A 27,423-nucleotide genomic window follows, 5' to 3' on the forward strand; every position below is an offset into this window, starting at 1 on the left:
AGGTATGCATTGTCCATCCAATAGAAACTCTAATTGCAATAAAACTTGAAAAAAAAAAAAAATCAGTTTCTGTCAACCATTATATCGTTGACATAATAATAACACATATATACAACTTGTGTGTATATATATATATATATATATATATATATATATATATATATATACAAAATAATTTAAAAATTTCTTAACAATAATAATAAATAATATTTCATCAAATATTGTACTCTTTATTATTCATCATAAAATATTTTTTGGTGGTATAATGATGTTTTTGTAAAGGAAAACTTTTTTTGATCGAAACTGATTTTTAAAAAAACTATAATGCATGAATGAATTAATTAGAATGATAATAAATAATTCAAATACATTGTATAATTATCATTTATCAGATTTTTTTTGGAGTTTTTTTTAATGGGGTATTTTACCTTTTAATCTTTCTTACAATTTCCATAACATCAATGACAATAATAATAATAACAACTAATTCGTCAATATGTTCTTGATTACTCTATATTTACCATAAAATATGTTTATATTTGTAATATTTCATAATAACTTTTTATAGTAACATTTATAATTTGCATCATAGTTAGGCATCCTTAATTTGAATCATTTTAAAATGCTGACATCAGAGTAGCTAAGTAGCTGCATTTTCCAAAAGCAAAAGAGTGATTTAAAGTAACCAAATCAATATCAGAGTGTTTATGTTGGCCTGCATTTTAAACATAAACAACGACAATAACCAGGTTTTTAAATATGTACAGAACATCCAGGTAGCCTACTTCTGAAGGAATTTGAGGACTGCGCAGGTTCAGTGTGTGTTTGCTCGCGTGCGCGCGCGCGCTTCACTGCGTGCCAGAATGTGAGCGCGTGCGCGCGTGTCATGTCCCGCCCTGTAACACACACACACAGCTCAGCTTAGCTTTTCTTTCGTGATGTGTGTGTGTGTGTGTGTGTGTGTGTGTGTGAGAGAGAGAGAGCTCACAGTATTCATCTGCTGAGGGTACAGAGCAGAGGGAGGGACAGAAACCTCGGCTGGCGACAGAAACCAATCAGAGCGACACATTAGCGAAGACATCGATCGGGATTTATTTATCTGACGGAAACCGCCACCAGTCTGTCAAACAATAACCTTTAGAAATCCCAGAGAAACATTACACTCCGACGACATGGCTGATTTTACTATTGATCAGAACAACCTGCCTGGCGTTAAAGAGGGTGAGTGAGGAAGATGAAGATGATGAGGCGTTGTGTTACTGCGTTAAAATAAACCAATGTTACGGCCTTTCACACTAATCAAAACTGCCACAAACGGTTAAATATTACATTGTGGAGAATTATGAAGGTAAACTGTTATTTTGACTCAATACAGTGGTTACCTTATACAATGTAACGTTACGGAAATATTTATGTTACTGAAGGGAGAAGTTAAACAGAGCCAATATATAGAAATATATCTGATATAGAAAGAGAAAGCGATTAAATTCGGGCCTGTTTTGCCTCAAATATCATGTAATAGCGTGTGATGATGCCTGACGCTAGCTTTAGTTGCTGTGGTGTGTGTGTGTATGTGTGTATGTGTTTAGCAGTGTGAATGCTGGCACATGTGTTGTGAAAGTCATCATGAAAATCTTCAGCATACTGAAGATGACTGTGGTGCAACACAAGCTGTTGACTTACCATGTTATTAAGGGAAAAAAACAAAAACGGTTAGCTTTTCAGGATTTCAACCCACTAATTTTAACCTCATTTGATGCTTTGGGTGGATTAGGATTTACAGACCCTATCATTTCCGCCCAGTTTGTGATAGTATCTGAGGTTCAGATTCAATTATTAGTCTGAGGCCTAAATTCAAAAGCTAGTGGCTAATTGGGCACCAAATGTAGGTTTCTAGTTATTTCACTTAAAATAATAAATTTTAACAAGTGGATAGTTGACTCAAAAAATACAATCATATCATTATTTACTCACCCACCTGTATGAGTTTCTTTCTTCATTTGAGCACTACAGAAGATATTTTGACGAACGTTGGTAACAGTTAATGGTAGCCATTGACTTCCGTAGTATGGGAAATAAGTCAAATGCTACCTTAAACTGTTTGGTTGCCAGCATTCTTGAAAATATATTTAATTCATGATTTGAATGACTTATGTTTAAAATGAGCTATTTTTTGTTATTGGTTTGAAACTGAAATTAAGTAATTCTTGCTAATTGGGAACCAAATGTTGGTTTCTATTTATTTATTTATTTTTCTAAGACCTCTTAAGTGGGACAGGCCAAGCTAACAATTTTAGGATATTTAAACCATTTAAAACAAACCATTTTTCATGCGTATTCAGTTATTGGTCTAGAACTGAAATCCAAAAATCAAGTAATGCAGGCTGATTAGGGACCAAATGTTGGTTTCTAGATAAACTTAAATATGACCAAGAAGGTTAAGACCTTTTGAGGTGGGATAGTCCAAATTCACAAATTTTAAGGAGTTTGATGTGTCTAAAATGAGCTACTTTACATGCAAATGCAGTTATTATAACTGATTTTTAAACATTAAGTAATTGTAACTGGGGGGTGGGGGACCAAATGTTGGTTTCTAGGTAATTTAGTATAAAATAAACACACTTTGGTTAAATACAGAAGGTTGAGAACTCTATAGTGGGACAGGCCAAATTCAAATTCTTAATGACGTTTGATGTCTACTTTTTTGAGCTAGAGTCATTTTATAATGGATAAAATTGTTTATCAAATATATCTTATTAGTTTATACAACAGCAAACATGACGTTGTGTCTTTAATGCTTAAAAGAAGTCTTTTATGCAACAAAGTGTCCCATATTTGTGGAAAGTGGCCATTAGACTCCCTGCATATGAAATTTGTTGGTCTCAAGATGCGAGAACCTTATGAATCATTGAACCCATTTAGGAACTGTATTACTCTGATATTCAGGTCCAAACATTTTGTAAAAATGCAAAAAATTGGCTGTAAACTTCAGAATGTGGTAGTATTTGGTACCACATAAAAGTTTGCACATGTTCAAGCGGAAGTGCATCTGGATGTTTTCAACTTATTAAAAGGATGAAGACGAGCAACATACCACATTTCTCACGAGTTTGTTTGTTTCTCCTTGAAGAATGTCCTTGTGGTTTCTGTTTTCAGTCGTTTTGTGCGTGTGGATTTTGTTGTTGTGTTGCAGCTGCTCTTTGCTCTTGGAGGCGAAGTTAGGGATGTTTGCCTGCAAAATGTGCTGGCTTAAAAATGTGCTGTTTCTGCTTCCTAGCTAACACCTCCTGGGATGCGTTCAGCGTTGGTTTCGTGTTTGCTTTGGAGAGCTTTCAGCTTTTCCTTGTGTTGCTCTTACTTGTTTGCCTGTCGCTGCTCGGGTGCTGCTTTGTAGGGCCTCGAGGATCATCATTCTTAATGAATCAGACATTTTAATTGATGTCATAGTGTTTGTGTTGCTTTGGGCTGTATTTATTTCATGGTGTATATGGTATCACCCACAAGTTTTTAATATTAGGCATGATCTACCAGCATGTTATTTTTGTAAAAATCTGTTATGCCAGAAACATGTTTTATTAGATTGTGCTGGGTTTAACCCTGTGAGAAACAAAGTATTTTTTTTAATAAACTTTATTTTTTAAATTTATGGTTATTTGTTTGTTTATGTATTTAGTGAACACTTTGGAAGTGTTTTTGTTAAACCAAATATAACTAGAGCTAAATTAATTGTAAAAATCTGATTATAAATTACCATACATTTTTCTTTACCATAGATTTTAAAAACAAGCAAACAAACATAGTGTAATACATTGAGTTCATGTGGTAGTCTAATATTTTTATGTGGAAAATAGGTGGTTTTGTGTGTGTGTGAGTGTGTGTTTTTAGGGAGGGGGATAAGTAAGATTTTTGTTTTTATTTTTAATTTTAAAATGAGAACTTTTATTCATCAAGGATGCATTAAGTTGACCAAAATTGACAGTAAAGACAATTAAAACGCTACAAAAGCTTTCTATTTCTAATGAATGCTATTCTTTTGAACTTTCTATTCATCAAAGAATCCTTTTAAAAAAAAAAAGTCTCAGTTTCCACGAAATATCAATTAGTACAACTGTTTTCAGTATTAATAATAAATATTTATTGAGCAGCAAATCATCATACACTGTATAAAAAAAAAATTGAGCCAACTTAAGGCAACCAGCTTCAGCAGATTTTTGAGTTCTCAACTTGTTGTTTTAAGTTTATACAACAAAAAGTTGAGAATCTCCTACAAAAATAAGTTGACAACTCAAAAATCTGCTGAAGCTGGTTGCCTTAATTTTAAGTTGGCTCAACTTTTTTTTCTTTTTCTTTTTTTTTTTACAGCGTATTAGAATGATTTCTGAAGGATCATGTGACACTATAAACTGGAGTAATCAGTGGTCGTATTGAAGAAAAAAGTTCTGGGGGGATGTGTGGGGGTGAGGGGTTTGGTGTCCTGTGGCTAAATTGATCAAATTTTTTAAAAAGCTTTCTACTTTCTACTTAATTAAAAAATTAGCTTTATTAAATGAACTATTATTTATGTCTTTTTTTTTTTTTTTCTTCTTCTGGGGCCGAATTTTGGTCAATGTTGGTAATTAAACAATATTTTGCAGAATGTGTTTTTGTGCTGGCACCTTGGCTGGTTTAGGTCTGTCATGAATTAATGACAATAGAACCACCAGTAGGTGGCAGCAAGTCCCTGTTTTAATAAATGACTTACTGAATCATTCATATCAACGATTCGTTCAAAACAGCTGATTCAATTAGAAACGAAAGAAGTGAGACCATCTGAATGGGCCGTTGACTCTCTGGCTCACTGGATTCGTTCAAAAGCAGATTCATTCATGGAATGGAACACAGTTGCTCTGCACTGTTGTATACAACTAATAACACATTTGTGCTTGCGGCCTCGCGCACATGTGCTGATATTCAGAAAAGTACATTGCTTCTGCATCAATGAATATAAACGTAAACTCATACATGGGTATTTTGTTTCATTGCTGAAATTATAAGGGTAACCTAACTGTATTCTAATGGGTTTCATCGCACAGTGAATGCTTTTGGACTCTCGAGGGTTTTTTTTTTTCCCTCAGAGTTGGATAATGTCAGCTCTCCTATCGTCTCTCAGTCCCTCACAGTCACATATACTGTGCATTATGTTAGGAGAATGTCTTTAAATTCTAATCAAGGAAAAATCGTAGCTTCTGCTGTCTTTTTAAAGAACTTCAAAAGTTGTGCTTGAACCATTTTACGCGGAAAAATTATGAAATTGCTTCTGCTTGTGCTTAGCTTGTTACAGTACAAAGTTCTGATTGGCCAATCGCCATTATTTAGTTCGTAAATGATCATAAGTAGAGAATTTTAACATTTCATGTGCGTAAATTTTACATGATAATACACAAAATTAATAATCCAAAGGGGATGGTAAGGGGGATGGTGGTTTTACAGAGGGGATGCTTTTTGTCTTTTTTTTTTTGACCACGGAGATGCCCCCCCCCCCCCCCCCCCCCTCAATTCTATCTATATATATATATATATATATATATATATATATATATATATATATATAAATATAAATATAAATATAAATTCCTTAATTAGTTTGCTCAAAAACATTGAAAACAAACATTCTCATCTCAAATTTGTCAACCTGGCCCTGTGGCCTATATATATATATATATATATATATATGTGTGTGTTTACCACTAATATTTAACTGTCATATATCCAGTTTTCTCATAATGATAAGCCCATAACTTTGCCATATAACCAAGTACAGATTCAACAAATTGGCCTCCAACCCTCTAAAATAGGCTCCATGCATAAGGAAATGAAATCTATAGTGAATGCACAGTCAGCACCAAGATGCTTATTTTCAGTTTGTACTTTCTTGGTTCCTCCTGCCAAATGATCCTCAACCGTTCTCCGAATCCTGTCAGATAGGGCATTGAGATGTCTTAACGTGGCTTCACCAGCCAGTAGACTGCAAAGGATATTTTACGAAATGTAAATTTTGCTCTTGGTTCCTCATTTAGTACCATAAATATCCTGTGGTCTCAGTTCTGCAGCTCTTCTGCTCAAGATGCTGATCAGCAGCAGATGGACGACGACTTTAGTCACTGATCTGCAGAAGTGGCTTAATCTTATCCTCGTCTCGCCTCAGCTAAACATACAGACACTGGAAAATTCCTAGGCAAATTAGGATTACGCTAACAGTTTTTTGCATTATTAAACCTGCCATTAAATTCCCTCATGACTGTAGCACACAGTGTGAAACTGGAGTGTGTGTTTGGTTATATTAATCATGCTCTATTCCCAGAAACAGTTGTGCAGTTGTCCTTGCAGGCTGAAATGCAGAAGTTGCTTTTATCTGATTTAGGTTATCAGAGCTTGTATCAGAGGCTTTAAGGCATTTGTTGTGCTGTCAATCACGAATTAAGGTGATGCGTGGATTTCATGGCTTCTCCACCTGCGTTTTGAAGCGTGTCTAAGCATCTGGGAGGCTGCCAGGTGCAGAATCAGACATAAAGCGGATGTGGAGGACATGATTTCAGTTTCTCGGGTTGTATTTATAACTGAGCTGATAATGGTCAGTTGCGCTGAAGTTTCAGACTTCTACAAACCCCCCAGAATTTCCACAGAATTGTTTTTCTTTAAAAAATAAAAAATGTACCTTTTGCACAAGCATCTTTCTTTGATATATATATTTGGAAGCTTAAATTGATTTTAAAAGGGTTTTAAATTAAAGAATTTGTATGTTATCAAAATGGAGGTGTGTGTGAATTGTCGTTTTTTAATGATTGAATTTCATTTATTTAAATGGAAATTATTTAATGTATTTATTTATGAACAAAGTCTGCTTTATATGGGTTTTTTGTTTATTATTTTGTTTTATTTTTGCCATGAATATAGCCTTTATCGTTCAAATTACCCCCCCCCCCCCCCCCCATGAATTAAGTCTTTACTGCTCATATGCCATTTTCTTAATTATTTTCTTTAAAAGAAAACAAAGGCTATATTTATGGCAAAAATTATTGGCGTTATTTATATATATATATTATTCTTTTATTTTTGCCAGGAATATAGCCTTTACTGCTCAAATGGCATTTTTATTATTTTATCTTTCATTTTTGCCCCGAATACAGCCTTTACTGCTCATGAGGGATTTTATTTTAAATTTATTCATTCATTTTATTCATTTTGGCAAGAATATAGCTTCCACTGCTTCTATAGCATTGAAAAAATAAATGAAAAAATGGGAAGATACAGAACTATTTGATAGTTTGTGGATCAATAAGACTTTTTTATTATTATCAACGTTGAAAACAGTTGAGCTGCTTTATATTTTTATGGAAACTGAACGGTGATAGGCTACTTTGAATGGAAATTTCAAAAGAACAGCATTTATTTGAAATGGAAATCTTTTGTAATATGATCAATTTTATGCATCCTCACTGAATAAAAGTGATAATTTCTTGTACATACAGATAAATACTCATGTGTGATAAAATTTTCACCTAAATCCGTTGTTCTGAGGTATGCGCTGTGAACTTCCTGTGTGGGTTGAAACTATGACGTGTTAACAGGAAATAACCTGATTTTTATCTCTTTCTTTCTGTCTGTCTGCAGTGTGCCGGGACTTTGCCGTGCTAGAAGACCACTGTCTGGCCCACAACCTTCAGGAGCAGGAAAGTAAGTCCTCTCATACCCTCTTATATGTACGTTAATGCATGGAAAGTTATGACCTGTAATTCTGAAGCTGTTTGTTGACACCAAATGAGTCATTCAAAGCCACTACGGTGTTTCCCCATCCTTCCCAGAGCATAAAAATGAATGGCATCGTAAAGAAAAGTCCAAACTCATCTCAGCATCTTTCCCTTTTAACTGCAGTGTGAGGTTTTACACTTTCACCACAGATCACGCATGCCATCATATTGATTATTTTAGCACGACTTGTGTACGAGGAAATCATGTTGAAAAAGATAAAGGGCTCTTGACACGATGGTGAAAGTGTGGTCACTTTTACTGTTGTTTGGTGAATTTTTGAAATCAGTTTCAATGGGAATCCACACATTTGGAAGTTTCAAGCGAGGGCGAAACTAAAGTTTCCACAAGTAGACGGGTTAAAGTTGGTTATGCAAGTTCCCTGTTGACCAACAGAAAGCTGTTTAGTTTTAAAGTGACTTGCGTACCGACGTCCCGAGTTCGAATGCTTCAATTTTTCTAATGAAACGACTCCTTAAAGGGATTGTTCATCCAAAAATGAATATTCAGTCATGAATTACTATCCCTCATATCTTTCCAAACCCGTATTACACAAATTAAGATGTTTTTTATTAAATCCGAGAGCAGACCGCAACGTAACTACCAAGGCCCAGAAAGGTAGCAAGTACATCGGTAAATAGTCCAGTGTTATGAAGCTACGAGAATACCTTTTGTGCGCAAAGAAAACAAAAATAACTTTTTCCAACAATTTCTTCTCTTCCGTGTCAGTCTTTGTCGCACGTTCACGACAGTACCACGATGCATGAGTGTATACTTTGCGCACAAAAAAGTAGCTTCATAACATTGTTTAAACCACTAATGTCACGTGGACTATTTTAATAATATCTTTATTAAACGTCTCAGTTTTGTTGCTGTCTATGCAGAGTCAGAAAGCTTTCAGATTTCATCAAAAATATTTGTGTTTCCGAAGATGAACAAAAGGTGGAAAGACATGAGGGTGAGTAATTAATGACAGAATTTTCGTATTTGGGTGAACTATCCCTTAAAGACAAAGCATCTGATTGTGTTTTCCTGAAGCAGATTCTTTCAACAATATGGTGTTGGAAAGATCTGAAAACTCCCTGGTTTAGAGCTGATACGTGGGCAGGTGTTAGAGAAACAACTCCTCTCTTGTGAAATTCAGTTATTCTGAAGTCTTCTAGCAAATCCATATTTTTTATGATCTCAAAACTTTGATCTGCTGAATCAATACTATAAATGAACCCATGAGAGTTTCTTAAAAATCTGACCACATCATCTTCTAAAACTTTATTAAAAACTTGATTTCCTTTTCAGCAGAGCAGTATTATTTAGTATACTATTTATTCATATTTAGAATTTAATTTATTTAAGTTTAGCTTGATTTTTGTTTGAATAATTTTAGATCTTCATCTTATTTGTGTAGCCATGTCAGCATTATAACAAGTTTTTCATTTTACCTTTCAGTTAAATAATTTTTTTATGTGTTTTTATAGATGTATTTAGTTTTATAATAACAGCACTATTTTTTAATTAGTTTGAATAATTTGAGATCTTCAATTTATTTAGTTACCAAGGTAGAATTTTCATTGACCTTTCAGTTTTCATATAGTATATTTCTTTCCATTTAGCTTTTTTAATTAAACGATTTGCAATTGTTTTATTTTTAGATTTAGTTAACAATATCAACACTGCAGGAGAGCTTTTTTATCAGTTGCAATAATTTTAGATCTTCAATAATTTTAGATTAGTTGCCAAGGCAGCGTTTTTAATTTTCGTTTAAGTTTTTCATCTTATTTCAGCTTAGCTTTATTTTAGTTCAGAAGATGATTTTTTTTATGATGACTGAGCAAAGCAGCTTCTTTGACCATTGAATCAACAGGCCTGACCTTTCATGTCCCAGCTGAAAGAATTTCAGCGAATGAAAGCCAGAGAATGCCTCGTTCTCGATTTTATTTAACGTTCAAAATGGCTCCTTGTAGAAAATGTTGCTAGCTTGACTGACATCGGGTATCATAAATGTTTCAGTTTTTTGCTTTTCTTTCTTTCTGGTGCTCTTTCTTAAAAACTAGCGTGCACTCGCAGCCACAGGATCAATAAAAGTGTTCAGACTTTGGGAAGATGATGCACTGTGTCGGCTAGAATTGCGTCAGTGTCTGCGATTTACTGCCTTGTCCACGTAACAGCCTTGCGTTTTGATGCCATTTCAGAACATGTGCTCTCAGCTGCGTGTATATCAATATGTGATATGCAATGACATATTATATATGATCTAACATGGTCACTGAATTGTCAGGGTTTTTTTTTCCATTGTCAATAAGTTTTTTTTTTTTTTACTAATTTTACAAAAATGAATGTACAAAAAAATGTTTGCTCTTATTTTAAATTATTTATTTAGCTTTGGTAGTTTTCACTTCTTTTTAATATTGTTTAATAATAATAATAGTAGTTATGAATAGTTACTTTTTTATAAAATTATACACGCACTTTTAAATTTTTAAACTAAAATGTAAAAATTTCAACAATTTATTCAGTGGTTTATTTATTCATGTAATAAGTTTTCTGAAAAAAAATGATTTGTTCTTATTTTCAATTTACATTATTAGTATTTTGCATTGGTAGTTTTCACTGATTTGTGATTTTATTTATTCATGGATTGAGTTTTCTGAAAAATCAATGTAAATGTCAGTCTTCTGTGAATGTTTTAAAGCACTAATAATTGTTAATATTAACAAGTTAACAATTGACTGAATAATAAATTGCTGATTTAGTTTTAACTTATTTTGTTTAGTCAATAATAATAATATCAGTATTATCAATAATAATTATTATATTGCATGTTTTGAAGTAATATATAATACAAATACCACTACTACTAATAATAAAATAACTACAACGAACATTTATGTAAATGTCAGTTTTGCATGAATGTTTTAAAGCACATAATTAATTAATGAATAAGTAAACAATTTACTAATACTCAATTTCTAAATGAGTTTTGACTTAATATTCTGTGATTAGTCAGTAATGATGATATTAATAATAATAAAAATAACGACTATTATAGTATTATCAATATTATATTGTTTTGTAGTAATATAAATATTTAAAAAATACAAAATACCACTCTTCCTCCTCCTACTACTACTACTACTACTAATAATAAAAATAAGGATAATATTAATAATAATAAAATTAGTATTAAAGGGATAGTTCACCCAAAAATGAAAACTGTCATTTACTCACCCTGAAGTAGTTCCAAACCTGTATGCATGTCTTGGAAGATATTCTGAAGAATGTGGGAAACAGAGCAGTTCTGGGGCACCGCTAGTATTTGTTTTTCCTTCTATGGAAGTCAATGGTGCCCCAAAACAGCCTGGTAACAAACTTTCTTCAAATTATCTTTCTTTGTGTTCGGCAGAACAAAGAAATTCATACAGGTTTGGAACTACTTGAGGGTGAGTAAATGACACAATTTTCATTTTTGGGTGAACTATCCCTTTAATTAACAGTTTAATGTATTATTATTAAATACAGTGTATTTAATTTCAAAACTAATTCCATGATTTATATTATTCAGTAAATTATTTATTTCATATATTTAACATGTTTTCTTACAAATCTGTATAACTATCAGAAATATCTGTGTAAATATCAGAAGATGCACAGGCTATTTGGAATATCTTTTGTTGGTACTTTTTTACAGTCCTGTCCCTCATGTACATACTATGTACTTGTATAGTAATGTACTTGTACTTATACAATGTACTTAACTAGGTACTAACCCTGAACCTACCCCATGTAGTTACTAGGTATTACCAGAACTTTCTTGGGTAGGCACACTGTAAGTACATCTAAGTACACGCACTGTAAAATAAAGTGCAACCCTTGTGTTTCAATTATTTGTATTAGACATGCTTCGAAGTGAGCATCTAAACATCAGGTTTCTCTTCCTTTCCTCTTCCAGTCGAGAGTCACCTGGCATCCAACGTCCACAAGAGCCGCCTGGTGCAGCAGGACCTGCAGGTGGCCAAACGTCTGCAGCAGGAAGAGGACAAGCGGGCCAAAGCCGTGAGCCAGAGACAACATCGTCACATGTGAGTCACCTGAAACCCTCACCACGAGACACCAGAAAGATGGCGATCATCTAAAGATTAGGGATGGGCGATATCTTATCATCTGCAATATACCGTTGAAAATTCTCCTCACGATAAAAATTTGTCTCCTCACGATAATAACGATAAGTCTAGTTGATGACGTAGTTTTGTGCGCGCCCGATTCACTTGAGTGCTCAAGCGCTCAAGGCACAAGAGCTCCTAAAAAGAAAAAGAAGCGTAGAACCCTGAGATATATTTCTCATGCATGTGAGGAGCCCCAATTTTAAGTTTTCTTTTTTTATTATTATTATTTTAAGTTGTTTCATTATCAGGAAAAAATGCAAGTGATCCGCGCGAGCACCTCACTGTCATGCATGCGCATTCTTTTCCGCATAAACACTTGAATATGAATAATAGTCTAGACTCTAGAGCATAGCCTCATAAACTTGTTTTAATAAATCGCTTATGCATTAAATAAAGATACAAAACAGGTTGTTAAATATGCTGAATATATTGTTCAAATATTTATAAAATGTGAAACTGTAGCTAATCTTATTCGCAGTCTAGCATTTTGCATCTAACATAGTGAATTATTTTTTAACATGCAATGATGCAAAATAAAACCAAACAAAAAAAAATGTAGACACATAAGAATGATTTAGCCCACATCTTGAGCGTGCGTCGCACTCAGCATGCGCGTGCCGAACACGCAAAATCTTGCTCTCTGCATGAATGCAACACAGATAGCGACACAAGTTTGTTTGAAACGCATAAAAAGTTTAAATAAGATAATAATATTAACAATGAACATTATATGACATTTAAAATAGTTTTGGCGATTTTTCCTTCAGTCCGCCTGTGCATTTCTGACCCAAACAGCAAAGCAGTCTAAATCTCCGCGATTTTCTCGTTAAATATGCAATTTCTGAAATATTACAATGAATTAATTTCTAAAATGTTATGATATGGAAAGCCTGAAACAGATCACAGCAGTATAGCCATACACAGGCTTTCTGTCATCAGCAACGTGGTAAACATGCATGCCAGTATGCATATGATTTAATATGAAGCGTCACGCATTATTATGGTTGATAAGAGCAATTCATGGAGATGAGCTGTTGATCATAATTAGCATGGCCATAAGTTGGCTTTGTACAGAAAGTTTCAAGTTAATTGCATTAATAATTACTATATGAAATGAACTTAATCTTACGTTACGGACGTGACACAGCGCTGAAGCGTCCTGACGTCATAAATCTAGACCTTATAAATCCAAAAATCATGGCTGTTCAGACTAAGTGAGTGTATTTACTTTTCAGACAGGCCTCCATCTTTCTACAAAATACTTATTGTTGACATAAATTTAAAAATGGGCTGTCTTGTACATACAGTCGAATGAAAATGTATTTTTACTATAGGTCCACCTCTCATATGTGGTGGATAAACATAGCGATTTCCTTCAAATTTCTATTGAAGCACGTTAATGCAGTAAAATACAGACCTAAACGCACAACTCAAACAGGGTTTTGTTCTTTTGGTAAAAACTTCATTTTTTCATGGTAAGGTTGACATTTGCATGGAATTATTCATACGTATTATATTTACATTCTAATGATATATACAGTATATCGTCATTTGTATCGTTATCGCAATAAATACCTGAAATTATCGTGATAAATGTGTTAGGCCATATCGCCCATCCCTACTAAAGATCAAACTGTACTCTTCCTGTTTGGAAAGGAAGGTCGTTCTTTTCTCATATCTTCCCAAACTCTTAGCAGTATCAGTCTCTGCAGAGCCAGTTGGGAAATCCTGCTTGTTTTGCTGTCTGTTGAGATAAGAGCTGTTGTAGGAGTGTGTACTAGCATTATCAGTCCTTGATAACTGCTGTTGCCACTCAGATGTTGACATTGTGTAAAGCTGTGTCTCTGCCTCACATACAGAAACATAATATGTGAGTTTAGTTTGACTCTGGCTGCGCTGTAAGCTTGTGTCTGAACACCGAGGCCTTGTGTCGTCTTGTATTGCACTGTGGCATGAAAATGTTTTGACTTCTGCTCATGATACATGCGGATAAAGTGTTCCTTCCTGCTGGGCGACGTCTCAAGGTCTCTGAGCTGATGCGATCAGTTTCAGCGTTACACAGCTCAAATACTGCAGTTAGTGTGCCAGCAGAAGATACTGTTATGGATTTTAAGACAAGTATTTGGGGATTTTTTTAAAAGAAATTAATACTAATGCTAAACACAACAATGCAGCACAACTATTTTCAGCATTATTAGACTGATTTCTGAAGGATCATGTGACAATGATGGAGTAATGATGCTGAAAATTCAGCTTTGCATCAGAGGAATAAATTTCATTTTAGGAATAGGAAGCAGTTATTTTAAATTAAAGAAATATTTTACAATATTGCGGTTTTTACTGGGTTTTTTTTTGAGCAAAAAAAAAAAAAAAATGCAGCCTTGGTGATCAAAACTCTTATTTTAAAAATTGTTTTGTCGTCTTCTATGCTACTTGACTGAAAAGCTTGTTGCCTAAACTTGTCTTTTAGTCAAACTAATTACATTAGCTAGGTTGTAATGGGATTGCTTTACTAAGTACTGTCTGAATGGTAATCACATTACTAATTACTGGTGAATTAACAGGGCTCTACGCTTTTCTTTTTAGGAGCGCTTGTGCTCCTAATTTAAAATATTTAGGAGCATGGTCAAAAATTTAAGAGCACCTTCAAATCAATAATCAAAAATGAACCTTCCCATTACGAGGTGATATTTGACTCCTTAAAGTGATTTACAGGGAATTTTGTTTTTACCTTTGTAATGGCATTTCCCAGGTGAAAAACAAGTACACTTCCATAATGCACTTAAAGTGCTCTATTTTCGCGCACTAATTTTGTACTTAATATACTAAAAATGATCCTTTAGTACTCCTTAAGATCATCTAAGTGTACTCAACTGTGCTATTTTGAGACACCATGAATATGAACTAAAATGCACTTTTAGCATACTTTGTATTTAAAAAATGTATTTAGCTTGAACCCATCTTTCATACACTAGTACACTCAAGTGTACTACAAGTGGTAGCTAAATACATTTTTTAAATACAAAGATAGTATGCTAAAAGTGCATTTTAGTTCATATTCATGGTGTCTCAAAATAGCACAGTTGAGTACACTTAGATGATCTTAAGTTTATCTTAAGGAGTACTAAAGGATCATTTTTAGTATATCAAGTACAAAATTAGTGCGCGAAAATAGAGCACTTTAAGTGCATTATGGAAGTGTACTTGTTTTTCACCTGGGTTTTCTAACTTTATTAAATGTATGTCATCTTTTGTCAAATTCAAAAAAATATATTTATAAGCTTTTTATCATTTCTAATTAAAACAACAGAATAAAAAGTAGAATAACTGTGATTAACATGACATCTTCGATTAAAATGTTTAATTGATTGACAGCACTACTAAAAACGATTAAATATCTAATTGAAGTAAACCTGAAATATATATTAAATGCAAGAAATAGAAATAAAACCAACTGAAATATTTTAAGTACTAAAATTACTAAAACTAAAGATAGACACACAAAAAAACCTTAAACTTGCCAACAGCACAACACATTACTATAATTAACTAAACTGAAAGTAAAAAAAATATTCTGAAGGTATAAAAAAAAAAAAAACTGCTAAACATTAATAAATAAATAAAATACTACAAAATACCACTGGGTTTTGTATGATTCCAAGTTTAATGTGAATAATTGACAGCTACCTAAGGCACTTAAAACACAAATCACACTTATTTTTTATGACAATTAGTCATTAGCAGAAATTTATGATCTTTGTAGCCCTAGATAATAATTACTCTGTAACCCTTTTAACCAAGCACTGCAGACAGTCTTCCAAGAACACCATCATCTCACAGGAAGTGAGAGCCACTGTGGCTGATGTGAGAACTTGCAGTGTGTAAACTCAAGTGTTTTCTTTCCCTGTGTCCTGGCAGGGAACGCATCGACAATGAAATGGCTCAGGAGATTCAAGAACAACTGGTCCGGCAGGCTGAACAACAGAGGCAGCAGGAGGAGAAAGATGCGGTGAGAGCCATTCGCAGCATTCACACACTCGCTTCGGGCCGGTCAGCAGTGCGGCTGCGGTTTAGCCACGCCCACAGCAGTCACATGACTTCATTGTGTTTGTAACACTTGAGAATGCATACTCTCGCATTCTCTGTGTTGGTCATAAGAAAAGCATAGATGTATCCACACCCATGACTGTTACAGCATTGCGGTGCTTGTTTCCTTTACTCATACTTCTGAATTCATGTTTGTATGCGTTCAACTAGGCCATCGCCCGAAAGCTGCAGGAGCGAGAGATGAAAGAGGAGAGAAAACGGCAAAAGCAGGTGGAAGGAAACCTCGAGGAGTTCTACGATGATAAAGGTGTGTAGACGCCCTCTGGTGGAAGGTCTGCGATCAAGGAAAGATGGGGTTTGGAGAAAAGAATATGTGGGTTTGGATCGGTAAACACATTTGACTGCTGGGAAAGGTTTCCTGCACAGCTGTTCTCTGAATCTACAGCCCCACATCACGTTTTACCACAGCAGGGAAGTTGAAGTCTGAATTCATTGTATACCATGAAACACAAGGACAAAACACGTCTTCATTCGTCGCATGCAAAAACAAACACAAGCAGTGTAGTCTGATTCACGAACAAATGACTTTCTTGCAATGAATCAGTCAAAAGACAAGTTCTGAGAAGTCTTGTTATTGTGAATTAAAACTGTTTGTTTGTTGAAATAAAGCTTAAATAGAAAATGACAAAAGTACAGAACCGAATCACTAAAATTAAAAATGTAAATAAAAACGAATTCAAATTTATTATGCTTGTAGTATATAAGTAATCCTAAAATAACTAAAATTCTGCGTGAATTAATTACTGAATCTGGTTACTGAATGGAAAGTTGACATTTAAGTACTCAAATTACTAAAACTGAAATAAAAAGTAATTTAAGTAAAAAAAAATAAAAGCACAAATTAAAGCCAAAATATTAATACAAATAAAATTGTATATAAATAATACTTAGACACATTCATATTCACTTATATATATATATATATATATATATATATATATATATATATATATATATATATATATATATATATATATATATATATATATATATATATATATATAGTTTTTATATTATTATTATTATTCTTATTTTAATTTTTTTGGCATGTCTGTCACAATTTAATGTTTCAGATCATCTTTTTCACACAGGGCCTTAAACTTAATTTAAAAACTGCATGTTGTGTTTACTTGTGTTATCTTTGATTTAATATTTAAATTTGTTTGATCTGAAACATTAAAGTGTGACAAACATGCAAAAAAATTAAAAATCAGGAAGGGGGCCAACACTTTTTCACACCACTGTTTGTATGTGTGTTTATATATATATATATATATATGAGAAATATACATTTTTAAAAGCGTATCTGGGCGGAAACTACATTTTTACCTCAGACCTCGCATGCGTTTTCTTCATGTCAGTTGCGGCAAGCTCAAAAATGACGACGCAAAAGACCAGCAAGGTGTGGGATTCTTTTGAATTAATGTTAGAAGGAAATGGAAAAGTTGTGTGTAAACTGTGTAATGTCAGATTGGCTTACAATAACTTTACTTATGCTTTAACTTGGAGGCTAGCCAAAGCCAGCATATGTCAATCATGTCATACACTACAACCTCCCGCTGCGGTTCGCGATCCCATCTGCGCCGTCCATTCCTCTAAACAAACACCCACTTCGGTGGTGGTACGGGATTTCCAGGCTCTTTTCGAAACTGTCTGCTTGCTTGTAGTTATCTCTCTGCGTGCCTGAGACTTCAGTTCCTGCCGAGCGCTTTTATTTTCAAGTGCAGAATCGCCTCTAGTAAGTAAGTAAAATGAGGATTTTGTCTTTAGACAATATAGCCAACATGAAGTAGGCCTACATATTTAAAATCCGTTTTAATGCTATTCCTTGATAAACTTTCCTATTGTTTTTGACTTGCGTTTTAATGTGTTGGCTAACGTTATATGAAGATGAAGAATTCTGTCAGTCTATTGATTGATTTTCCATTTCTGCATTGCTCCATTATCCTGAATAAATAAGCTATGCACTGGTTTGTTGAGTGCAAATTATGCTCTTCCTTTTTTTCTTTAACAGCTGCCTAAAATTAAATAATGCGAGGCAAGCATACGGCATAATCGTGACCTGTTTTTAGCAGAATTCATTGAGGGATTTGACATTGTGACAGTATTTGAAGTGTAGGCTGTTATATATAGACACGCAGTTTTCTTCTTTTGACACTTTTTGGGGGGTTTCTAGCTTTTAGACTAGTCGACTAGTCGGATACAAAACCTGTGTTTAAACGACAGTCAAATTAGTCGTAGCGCACATCCCTAATACTATATATATATATAGTATTAGTAATTTTAGTTAGTTGCATTTCTATTTATTAAATAGTTTAAATTGCATTTAAATCAAATGACAACACTGTTTATGCATCCTGTAGCCATATTGTTATATATATATATAACAGATAGACACATAAAAAACTGCATCAGCAGTTTTATATAATTTTCTTAATGCTTACAAAAACAAATGAGTTAATTATGTATAGTTTTGTACTGAGTTTTTAGCATTTTAATATTTTGTAGCATACAGAAATATAACAGTGTATGTTATAAAATGATAAAATCTGATAATACTAACATTAAAATGTAAGAAATTGTAAAAAACAAACAAACAAATAAAAAAAAAAAAACTAATTATGAGAGTCAGCCAGTAGTAGGACACTGGCATTTTGACATTCCTGTGCAAACGGCAAGCCGTACATTGCGTTTTCCTGTTTAACTCTTTCAGCGGTACTTGCCTTAGGAAGCAATTACAGTAATTAAAGTGCCCCTATTATGGATTTTTGAAAATGACCTTTCATGCAGTGTGTAACACAGCTCTAAGCTTTACATCTGAAAGTGCACCGTGTATAAAGTGATTGTCTCTCAAAAGAAAGAGTCGACTCTGAATCATTGAAATTAGTCGTTTTTAAAATTAATCCCAAGCTGTTTCATGTTGACATCAACATGAAACATTAGCATATTGTCCGCTCACTTGTTGGTCTTTGAGTTGGTCTGAATGAAAATGCAAATTCATTCTTTACCACTAGGTGCCGCTTTTGGAGCAGAAAAATAGAGGTTTCCCCGGTAACGCTGTACACAAAGCAGCACTGCGCTCAGCTTTATCAGGCATTACAGGCAAGATGAACTGAAAATGAGATCAATCACCGCAGATTAGCGTCACGCAAAGAAGGGGTTTGGGAAAACAAATCGTTAAATGAATCGCTTGGGGAGTCGTTGAGCAAATAAGATAAAAATAAATGCATATAACAAGACAATGAACGTGTTTTTTGACCTTGCATGCATGTCAACCTGTTGTTGGGAACTCCCAAAACCAAAATATGAACCTTTCATTACCCATAATAGAGGTACTTTAACACGCATTTCAAGCCCCAAGCACTCCAGAAACTTATATCTGTTTATTGTGAAGTTAAACATGTCCGCTAACTTGACCGCATGTTAGTTTGCAACTTAAGTTTGTTTAGTAAACATTAGGTAACTTTGGAAAGGATCTAAAATAGCACTGTCAGACCATCTTGCATTCGTAATGGGTTACCATTTAACGACAAATGCTACAAAACTCGACATGCAAGTTGTTCATGTCAACACGGCATCTGTTTACTCCACCTGCCCTGCATGGCTGCCCTTGCGTGCCACAGTTTGCATTCTAACTGTTTGCTTTCACATGTTATGTAATCATTCTCTCATGCCATCGTTTGAATGTGTTTAGGGTCTCCTGCTGGTTAGCCGGTATCGTACCCCATGGGGTCTGTTTGCCTCATTAAACATGCTCAAGTCTCTCATTCATGGGTGTTTAATGAATTGTTTGTTTTAATGAAACCCTTGAACCCTAAAGACTGAAACTTTAGCACCTAATGCATTGCTTCAAGTTGTAAGGATTCTGCCATGAAAAACAGAGATTAGCACCCACCTACAGGGCACAACATAAAAGATTGAGCATCTCAGGGAGTATTTTTATCTCTTTCTCTCCCTCTCGAACTGTGACTGCATAGCTGGGTTCCGTTCTCACGCCAGGATGCTAGCAAATAGGCCTAGGCTGTGCTTATGCAGGGATATGTGTTAGGGAGGAGATCAGACGTGTTTATCTGAATCCTTGATGCATGAATCTGTGATTAAAGAAATAGTTGTAGGAGAGTTAACGGATGCAAAAGGCTTGGTTTATTGGCATATGTGGACGAAAATACACGAGCCTATTTATAAACGCTTACCATGTGCGCTAATTTGAGATTTGGTTGTAGAAATAGGATTAAGAAATCTGTGAAGAATTTTGTATATTTTGCTGCAGAGAAACTGGTTTGCAGCCAATTGTTTGGAATAACATAACCCTTTTCTTGTTTGATTGCTTTTTATTTTTGTTTCGTAAAATAACATTCTCAGTCCCAACCCACATATTACTCCTTATTAAACGTTGTGAATCAGAAAAATGCAGACTTTTCTAATGTGTTAAACTGAAGTTGCTGTAAACAGGATTCAAAATTAACACTCAGCCAAATGCACTTTCCATTTGTAATTTTACACACTATAATACAATAGAATTTTTAGACACTGCTTTTTTTTTTAAACAATACATTAAGCATATCGTTATTGTTGTTATTATTATTATTATTATTATTATTATTACTATTATTATCGTTGTTGTTATTCTCTCCACCAAAACTCTGTGTTGAGACACATGCAGTTCATTGAAATCACAACAGGGTATTCGGTGTTTGGAGTTCAGTCAGATTGAGCTGCAAAATATCCATGACAGCTGTTGTCCATACTGGGAAAATAATAATGGCCATTCGATGTGAATTATATAAATAGTTTTAATAGCAATTAAATAAAACCCGAAGTTCTACCACGCGCATAGTAAAGCGATCACTAACAATTATTTTATGCGGGAATTAATGTAAACACAGATATTGGATACTAGTCGTGTCTAAAGTGAAAGTAAACATGCGGGTCAAAAGATCAGATCTGTGCATTAAGACTTGGACTGTAAATGCAGCCTGTGTGACAAAGTTGTAGTATATTATAGTATATGAGTGACAAAATGGCAAAGAAAAAAAATGCTGCTAAAGTACTTTGTCAAACTGTAAATAATAAAAATATTTTAAGTAAATATAAATACACTTAAATTATGTATTAATACTTTTATATTAAAAATGAGACAAATAGTTTAAATGCCTTAAATATACAAGTTAAATGTTCTGCAGTCACATGGCCTTGGCATGCATGGCATTAGTTAATTTTGGCTGTAACTTTTTTTCATTTGAATGGCTTGGTACTAATTGTCAACTATAGCCTTATTTACCATTTTACTTTCTGCATCATCCACAGTGAACTAACCCTTGTGTACTAACCCGGATAATTTCCCTCCTTGTTCTTGCACTCTACCTTTTGCCTCACACTTGCTTTCACACAGCCCCCCGATTTCCACCGGACCGACGAGAGCCAAAACCCCGTTCCGCTTCTCCGGGTTACAGAAAAGAGAAGAATCACGACTGCAATCGAATTCTTTCCCCGTACAACTCTCCTGAGCCCGACAGAAAAAGAAATCCCAATAGCCGTAGTCGATATCCGGAATATGAGCCCGTTGAGTTTGGCCGATCTAGGCATCTGGAGAGTCCAAGCAAGGGAAGGATCCTTGAGTACTACTCACCTGAGCGACACCCGAAAGAGAGAAACAAACCTCTCAATCTCGATCACACAGAACCACGTAGAAGGAAGAAGCAAGATCAGTGGGACGACCGGGAGCCAGTGGTTCACCGGAAGGAGAGGCCTCCAAGGGATTACTCTGCCGGCCGGGACAAGGACTGGGACAAGGAGAGTATCAGGGAACAAGAATGGGATGGACTGAGAGCCAAGGAAAGGACAAGAGATCGCAACCGGACAAGAAGTCAAGATCGACTGTTTAGCGGTGTTGACAGGGGCAGGAATGTGGACCAGGAGATGGACCGAAACGGCCATGGACATGGTAGCAGAGACAGGCAAAGAGAACGAGGCAGAGATGGGAACAGGGGGAGGCACAGAAGCAGGGAGCGAGAACTGGACGATTACAGTCTCGTCCCAACTAGAGGATGGTCAGAAGAAAGCCTGGAGTGGGAGGATCACAAGAACAGGCCAAGGCTCCCGTCAGGTCCTAATGAGGTGTTTGAGGAGCCCGTTCTCAGAGGTACCTCAAACGAGGGCCAGTCCCCTGGTCATTCTCCCAGAGAGAGAGGTATGGCCCGAGGTCCATGTGTTTGAGTGAAACCTCTTGGACTTTGCAGTGCCATCTGGTGGTGGGAGTGCCGTCAATATTTCCTTTTTCCTATGCATTGGTGATTTTGGGTTTCTTGTCTTTGTTGGACTCTCTAAAATAATTTTTGGGGAACCTTGTGTGCTAAATCTGCTCCTTTCTGATCATTCCTTTCTTAATCCCAAACCAAAAATGGCTGCTTAGGTTCTGTGTGAATCGTTTAAGTGTGTCGCTCTTTGTGCTTTCAACATGGATTAATGTCCTCTGATGCTCCCTGCAGGTCGAAAGTCGCGAGGAGAATATGGCATGAAGGAAGCAACACATGGACTGGCCCACTTAGACCTACAAGACCAGGAGCTCATAGACTTGGAGGTGGCACGCAAGCTACAGGAAGAAGAAATAAAGGTATCTTGAGTCTCGCTGGTTGTAATTATTGGTGACTTGTAATCCATGAATGTAACTGTGTTTTTTTTTTTTTTTTTTTTTTTTTTTTTACAGGCGAGTCAGTTGGACAGACGAGCTGCTCAAGTTGCAAAAGATGAGGTATGGTATGGTTCGTTGTTTGTGTGCACTGTCAGGGGTGTCGCTCATCTTGTTTTTTACGATTTGTTTTGTGACTATTTTAAGGAATTAGCACGACGGCTATTGGAGGAAGAGAAAAGGGAGTATAAGAAATCGAGAGATAAGGAGAAACAAGCGATGGAGAGACGACGGCCTGAGGTGGAATATAAGGTAAGCAACATCCATTCCACCTAAGCGTAGTTCTGGTCTTGAATGCTGGTCGGTCAATATAGTGATCCATCCACCTTTTAAAACCTTATTTTTGGAGATTGATAAATATTTACATAAATGCAAGTAATAAACCTATAATTTTATTTATTTATATTAATGATGTATATTGTTTGTTAGTTTATATGTATTTAACTATATTTATTAAATAAATAACAAGTAGATATGAACAAATTCTTGGAAAAATTTTACATTTAGTTTTTTTGCATTGCATTTCTTTGCTTTTTGTTTTACAGTTGAACCAAATCTGTTACTAAAAAGTTAAATAAAACTGAACACTGTTTTAAAGCATTTGCTTTAGCAATTATTTATTTTTAATGAAAGAATAACAGAAATATTAATAGATATTAAATATTAAAATAATATTAATAAATACAATTAACTAAGTTCAATATAAAAGTTATAATACAGTAAATATAAGCGAGTATAGATATTTGATATTTTATTATGTTTATTTAAATGTATCTTATTTTATGGTTTTAGTTTATATTTAGGTTAGTAATTAATGGTTATTTTAATAGTAATATTTAATAATAGTAATTTAGATTTTGAAATTATGGTAGCAAGAACATTGCTACAGTGTCAGAAATTTTAATAGAACTATTATTGTTATATTAATAGTAATATAGTTATTTAGTAATTTATGGTTCTATTAGGTTATATTTAGGTTTGTAATTTATGGTTCTTAATAGTAAATTAATATATATTAATAATAATTTAGATTTTGAAATTATGGTAGCAAGAACATTGAAGGCCTTTGAAATTCATGTATTAGATATGACATGTTCAAGCGGGTTAAATGGACAATATGTTGCCTGCTAATGCTGCTGAAACCCACATTATTCCATGTGGGCCTGGTGACATTGACCCTGTCAACACTATTGACACACTCTCTACTGCTCTGTCACATTAGCCAGTGCAAGAAGAAGTAGTACGACCACGAACACGAGAAGAGCCACGCATCAGAGAGGACGAGTACCAGAGAGCACGCAACCACAAACCCGCCAGGTACCACATCTCAACTCTTTAACACACTCACGCTGTCAGAAGTCCTGCTGGAGTCATGTTCCTCTCGGTTCTTCTCCCCAGGCCGCCACCTCCTACACAGCACTACGAGAACATAAACCCGAGCTACGTGTATGCGGACCCGTACTCCCCTCGCCCTCCATCAAGACCAGAGGCGGCGTACAAAGGTTCACATAGCACTAATGAGAAATCATGCTTTAAATTCGAATAACTTTTTAAATATGGCTGTCTATATCTCCTTATCTCCTTTTAGGTGCCTACTACAGACAGTGACCATAAGCCTCCACTGCTGTCCAATCATGAGTCCGTTCGGCCCTTTATTTTGCGAATCAGTGGAGAAGTGATTCAGAAATACTTTGAGGCTTTCGGCAGAAGCTACTGACACTTTATTTTATTTTTCCTCCTTCGGTTCATCGCATCAGATGAGCCGATGTCGTCTCTTCGTGTTGTGAGAGTCTTTTACCCTGGAGCTACAAACTACTGGATGACAGGGACAGTTCCTGTTTGCTTCTCATGTTCTTGTCTTATTGTGGATGACTGGACAGGAAGGGATCTACTGCACAGCTCTCTCAAATATCCCTTTTCTCTTGGCGTCTATAATGAAGCTTCGTCTTGATTCCATGTTGAGTTCAGGATACAGCGGTTTTCCACTTGTGTTTTTATTTAAATGGAAAACGTGCTTGAATTTATATACAGCACACTTTTGTGCTATATATTTGATTTATTTTGAGAAGATATTTTATTTTATTAAATCACTGATTGTTTTACCCTTTCCCCGATCGATCTGAAGAGACTGTTAGCATAAACCAGGAGCGATCCAATTTCTGGAGATGCAAGCTTCCACATATCTCAACGTCTTATGAAGGCAAAATGAAGAAGCGCTGACAACCTCAGCTTGATACCTGCTTCTTATCATTCTTGAGAGACTCTTTACGCATACTGTGGGCTCATGTACAGCTAGGGCTCGAGACGCTCAGCCTTCGGGTGCCTGTTTTTGTGATATTTCCCCCTTCAGCTGCAGTGTCCGTAGCGATTCTCTCATCTTCTTCGTAGGTGCTTTATGACCTACTAATATGCTCCAGTGTTCAAGTGCATGCTGGCTGAATGTGAACTCTATGGGGTCTATATTAATCTTGTCCAAAAAATGGCCACTAAAATCTCTACTCATCTTTTATTTTTATATATTTTGTTTTATTTATAATTCAATACAATACTAAAAAAACTAGTTTTAAGGCATGTAGTAGCATTGCTGTTGGCACAGACATAAACTGTTTTCTCGCTTGCTGCATCATATGCAATTCATGCTAATATATCAGTGTTCGGATTTGCAGTGCTTGGCATTTGGTGGCAAACTTACTTTAAGCAGGGACATAAAAACTGACCAGCAAACAGATCAAGGCAGCAAACAATGACTATGGCGTTTATCTGGCACTTTCTATGAATAGAGTACAAAATAGGGCCTGAAACTCTTGGGGGAAATAAGGTTACGTGTGTGTGCGCGCGCGTTCTTCAGCAAAAGATCAGTGAAAATGTTTTTTGTTTTTTTTACCTAGAACTTGTCTAAATCGATTTAAAACCTTCATTTGTCCAATTTTTATTTTTAGCAATTGTTTATTTCTTACAGAAAGCATAAAATAAACTAATTACAAATTTAAAAAAAAGTCTGAACTAAAAATATACAAAAAAATCAGTTGGTTGGATCTTGCTAATTTGAGACCAAATTCTATTTTTTTTTTTTTTAAGCAAAAATTAATAAATAAGTGTGTAACCTTTAGAAGCGTGTTGTTTTGCTTTGCTTTTTTGTTTGCTTTGTTTACCACTGCACTGTTTTGTCTGCTTTTGTTTTGTTTTTTTCATTGTTTGATTTTTGGTTGTTTGTTTTCCCACTGCATTTGTTTTTTATTTATTTATTTATTGCATGGCTCTTCTTTGCTTTTTGTTTGTTCTATTGTTTTGGTGTGTATAGTTTGTTTGTTAGTTTTGTTTTGCAGTTTGCAGCAAATCTGTCACCATAATTTCGGTCTTTACATTGTGTAAAAACAATTTTTTTTTTTTTTCTTTTTGGCAAGTGTTTAGTTCTAGCAAACAGAAAATACACACAAAAAAAAAACCATTTAAATAGTATAGAGCAGGGGTGCCCAACCCTGTTCCTGGCGATCGACTGTCCGGCGAAGTTCAGCTCCAACTCTAATCAAACAACTAAGCAACTAATTAAGGTCTTCAGGATCATGTGAAAAATTAAAGGCAGGTGTGTTTGATTAGAGTTGGAGCTAAACTTTGCCGGACAGTCAATCGCACCCCTGGTATAGACAAACCATGTTGCACATTTTGCCTAAATTTATTTACATTTTGGTTAGAGCTTACTAGTTGGGCACCAAAACCACTTGTTTTGTTAGTAATTAAAATAGGTTTAACAGTATTATGATTTTGCGTGATAAAATCATTTGATTTTAATGCTAGTTATAAAATTTATCTAGCTTATATAATAGTTTACTCACAAGTACTCTTTATTTATAGCTTGAAAAAGACCAATTTTGCACCCTTTTTATGGAAAGTGCCATATGCTCATCACACAATCAGGGCATTTTTTTCTTCTTACTGATCAGTCATCGCTTACATTCCATATTCCCGTCAAAATGTGTTTTAAAAGGGATTACATTCCGCTTGGCTTTTGGGAATGGGAATATGATTGTGCGGGCTACATGTAGCATCCTGTACAGATACAACTAACGACAGCAGCTACTTTTTGTATCGCATTAGTGCCTCTATAAGACCAGTGTTTGATCGCTAGTGCTGAACGCTCCCATCATTTGCTCTCGAGAATGACAATATGCTAGTGTCGGTGCATTCCAATGAAAGGCATGGCCTGAAATGTGTCCAATAAACATGTAGGGAAAATATCTTCTGTTGCCATGCTGCTACGCTTACAAGGTGATTTGAGAACATTTTCTTGTGGAATTGTATTACTGAATCAGTTTTGAATCACTTTACGTGTGTGTTTTAGTGATGAATGTGCATATATATCTCTCTCTTTCAGTGCTTTGTCAATCTAGATCATGTCACGGTGCGCTGTAGTATTTGAAAACAATTGTACTCAATTCTGATACTAATTGGCTGGATGGGTTTTGTGCCAAATGTCATTCAACATTCAGGGATTTTAAAGTATTGCTGTAAAACTGTCAATAACTGATGGTCATGTGACTTGAGGGACAAACAACTGGTCTTAAAAATGTTTTGCTTGAGGCTGTAAACAAACAAACAAACTGAACTTTTAGCACCTGATATGCTGTTGTGTGTGTGTGTGTGTGTGAGACCGCGACTTGAGCATTTTTCACTCAACATACGGAG

The 27,423-nt window shown here is 35.0% G+C and overlaps 1 protein-coding gene across 2 annotated transcripts; it reads left to right on the plus strand.

Annotated features, from left to right (window-relative positions):
• Positions 1 to 909: 909 nt before the first annotated feature.
• Positions 910 to 25,952, plus strand: LOC306867527 (coiled-coil domain-containing protein 50-like). Of its 2 annotated transcripts, XM_079413203.1 has the most exons (12): positions 910 to 1,221; positions 7,651 to 7,713; positions 11,732 to 11,861; positions 15,864 to 15,954; positions 16,203 to 16,299; positions 21,445 to 22,242; positions 22,541 to 22,665; positions 22,759 to 22,803; positions 22,888 to 22,992; positions 23,963 to 24,057; positions 24,139 to 24,242; positions 24,329 to 25,637. In XM_079413203.1, exons 1-12 carry the CDS (start codon positions 1,173 to 1,175, stop codon positions 24,346 to 24,348), a joined length of 1,722 nt encoding a protein of 573 aa, XP_079269329.1. In that variant the 5' UTR covers positions 910 to 1,172; the 3' UTR covers positions 24,349 to 25,637. The 2 variants fall into 2 exon arrangements, with proteins under 2 accessions (XP_079269329.1, XP_079269330.1); XM_079413204.1 differs by lacking the exon at positions 21,445 to 22,242 and having other exon boundaries at positions 24,329 to 25,952.
• Positions 25,953 to 27,423: the final 1,471 nt, after the last annotated feature.

Source organism: Barbus barbus (assembly GCF_936440315.1).
Source record: "Barbus barbus genome assembly, chromosome: 49".
In the NCBI taxonomy this organism is placed as follows: domain Eukaryota; kingdom Metazoa; phylum Chordata; class Actinopteri; order Cypriniformes; family Cyprinidae; genus Barbus; species Barbus barbus.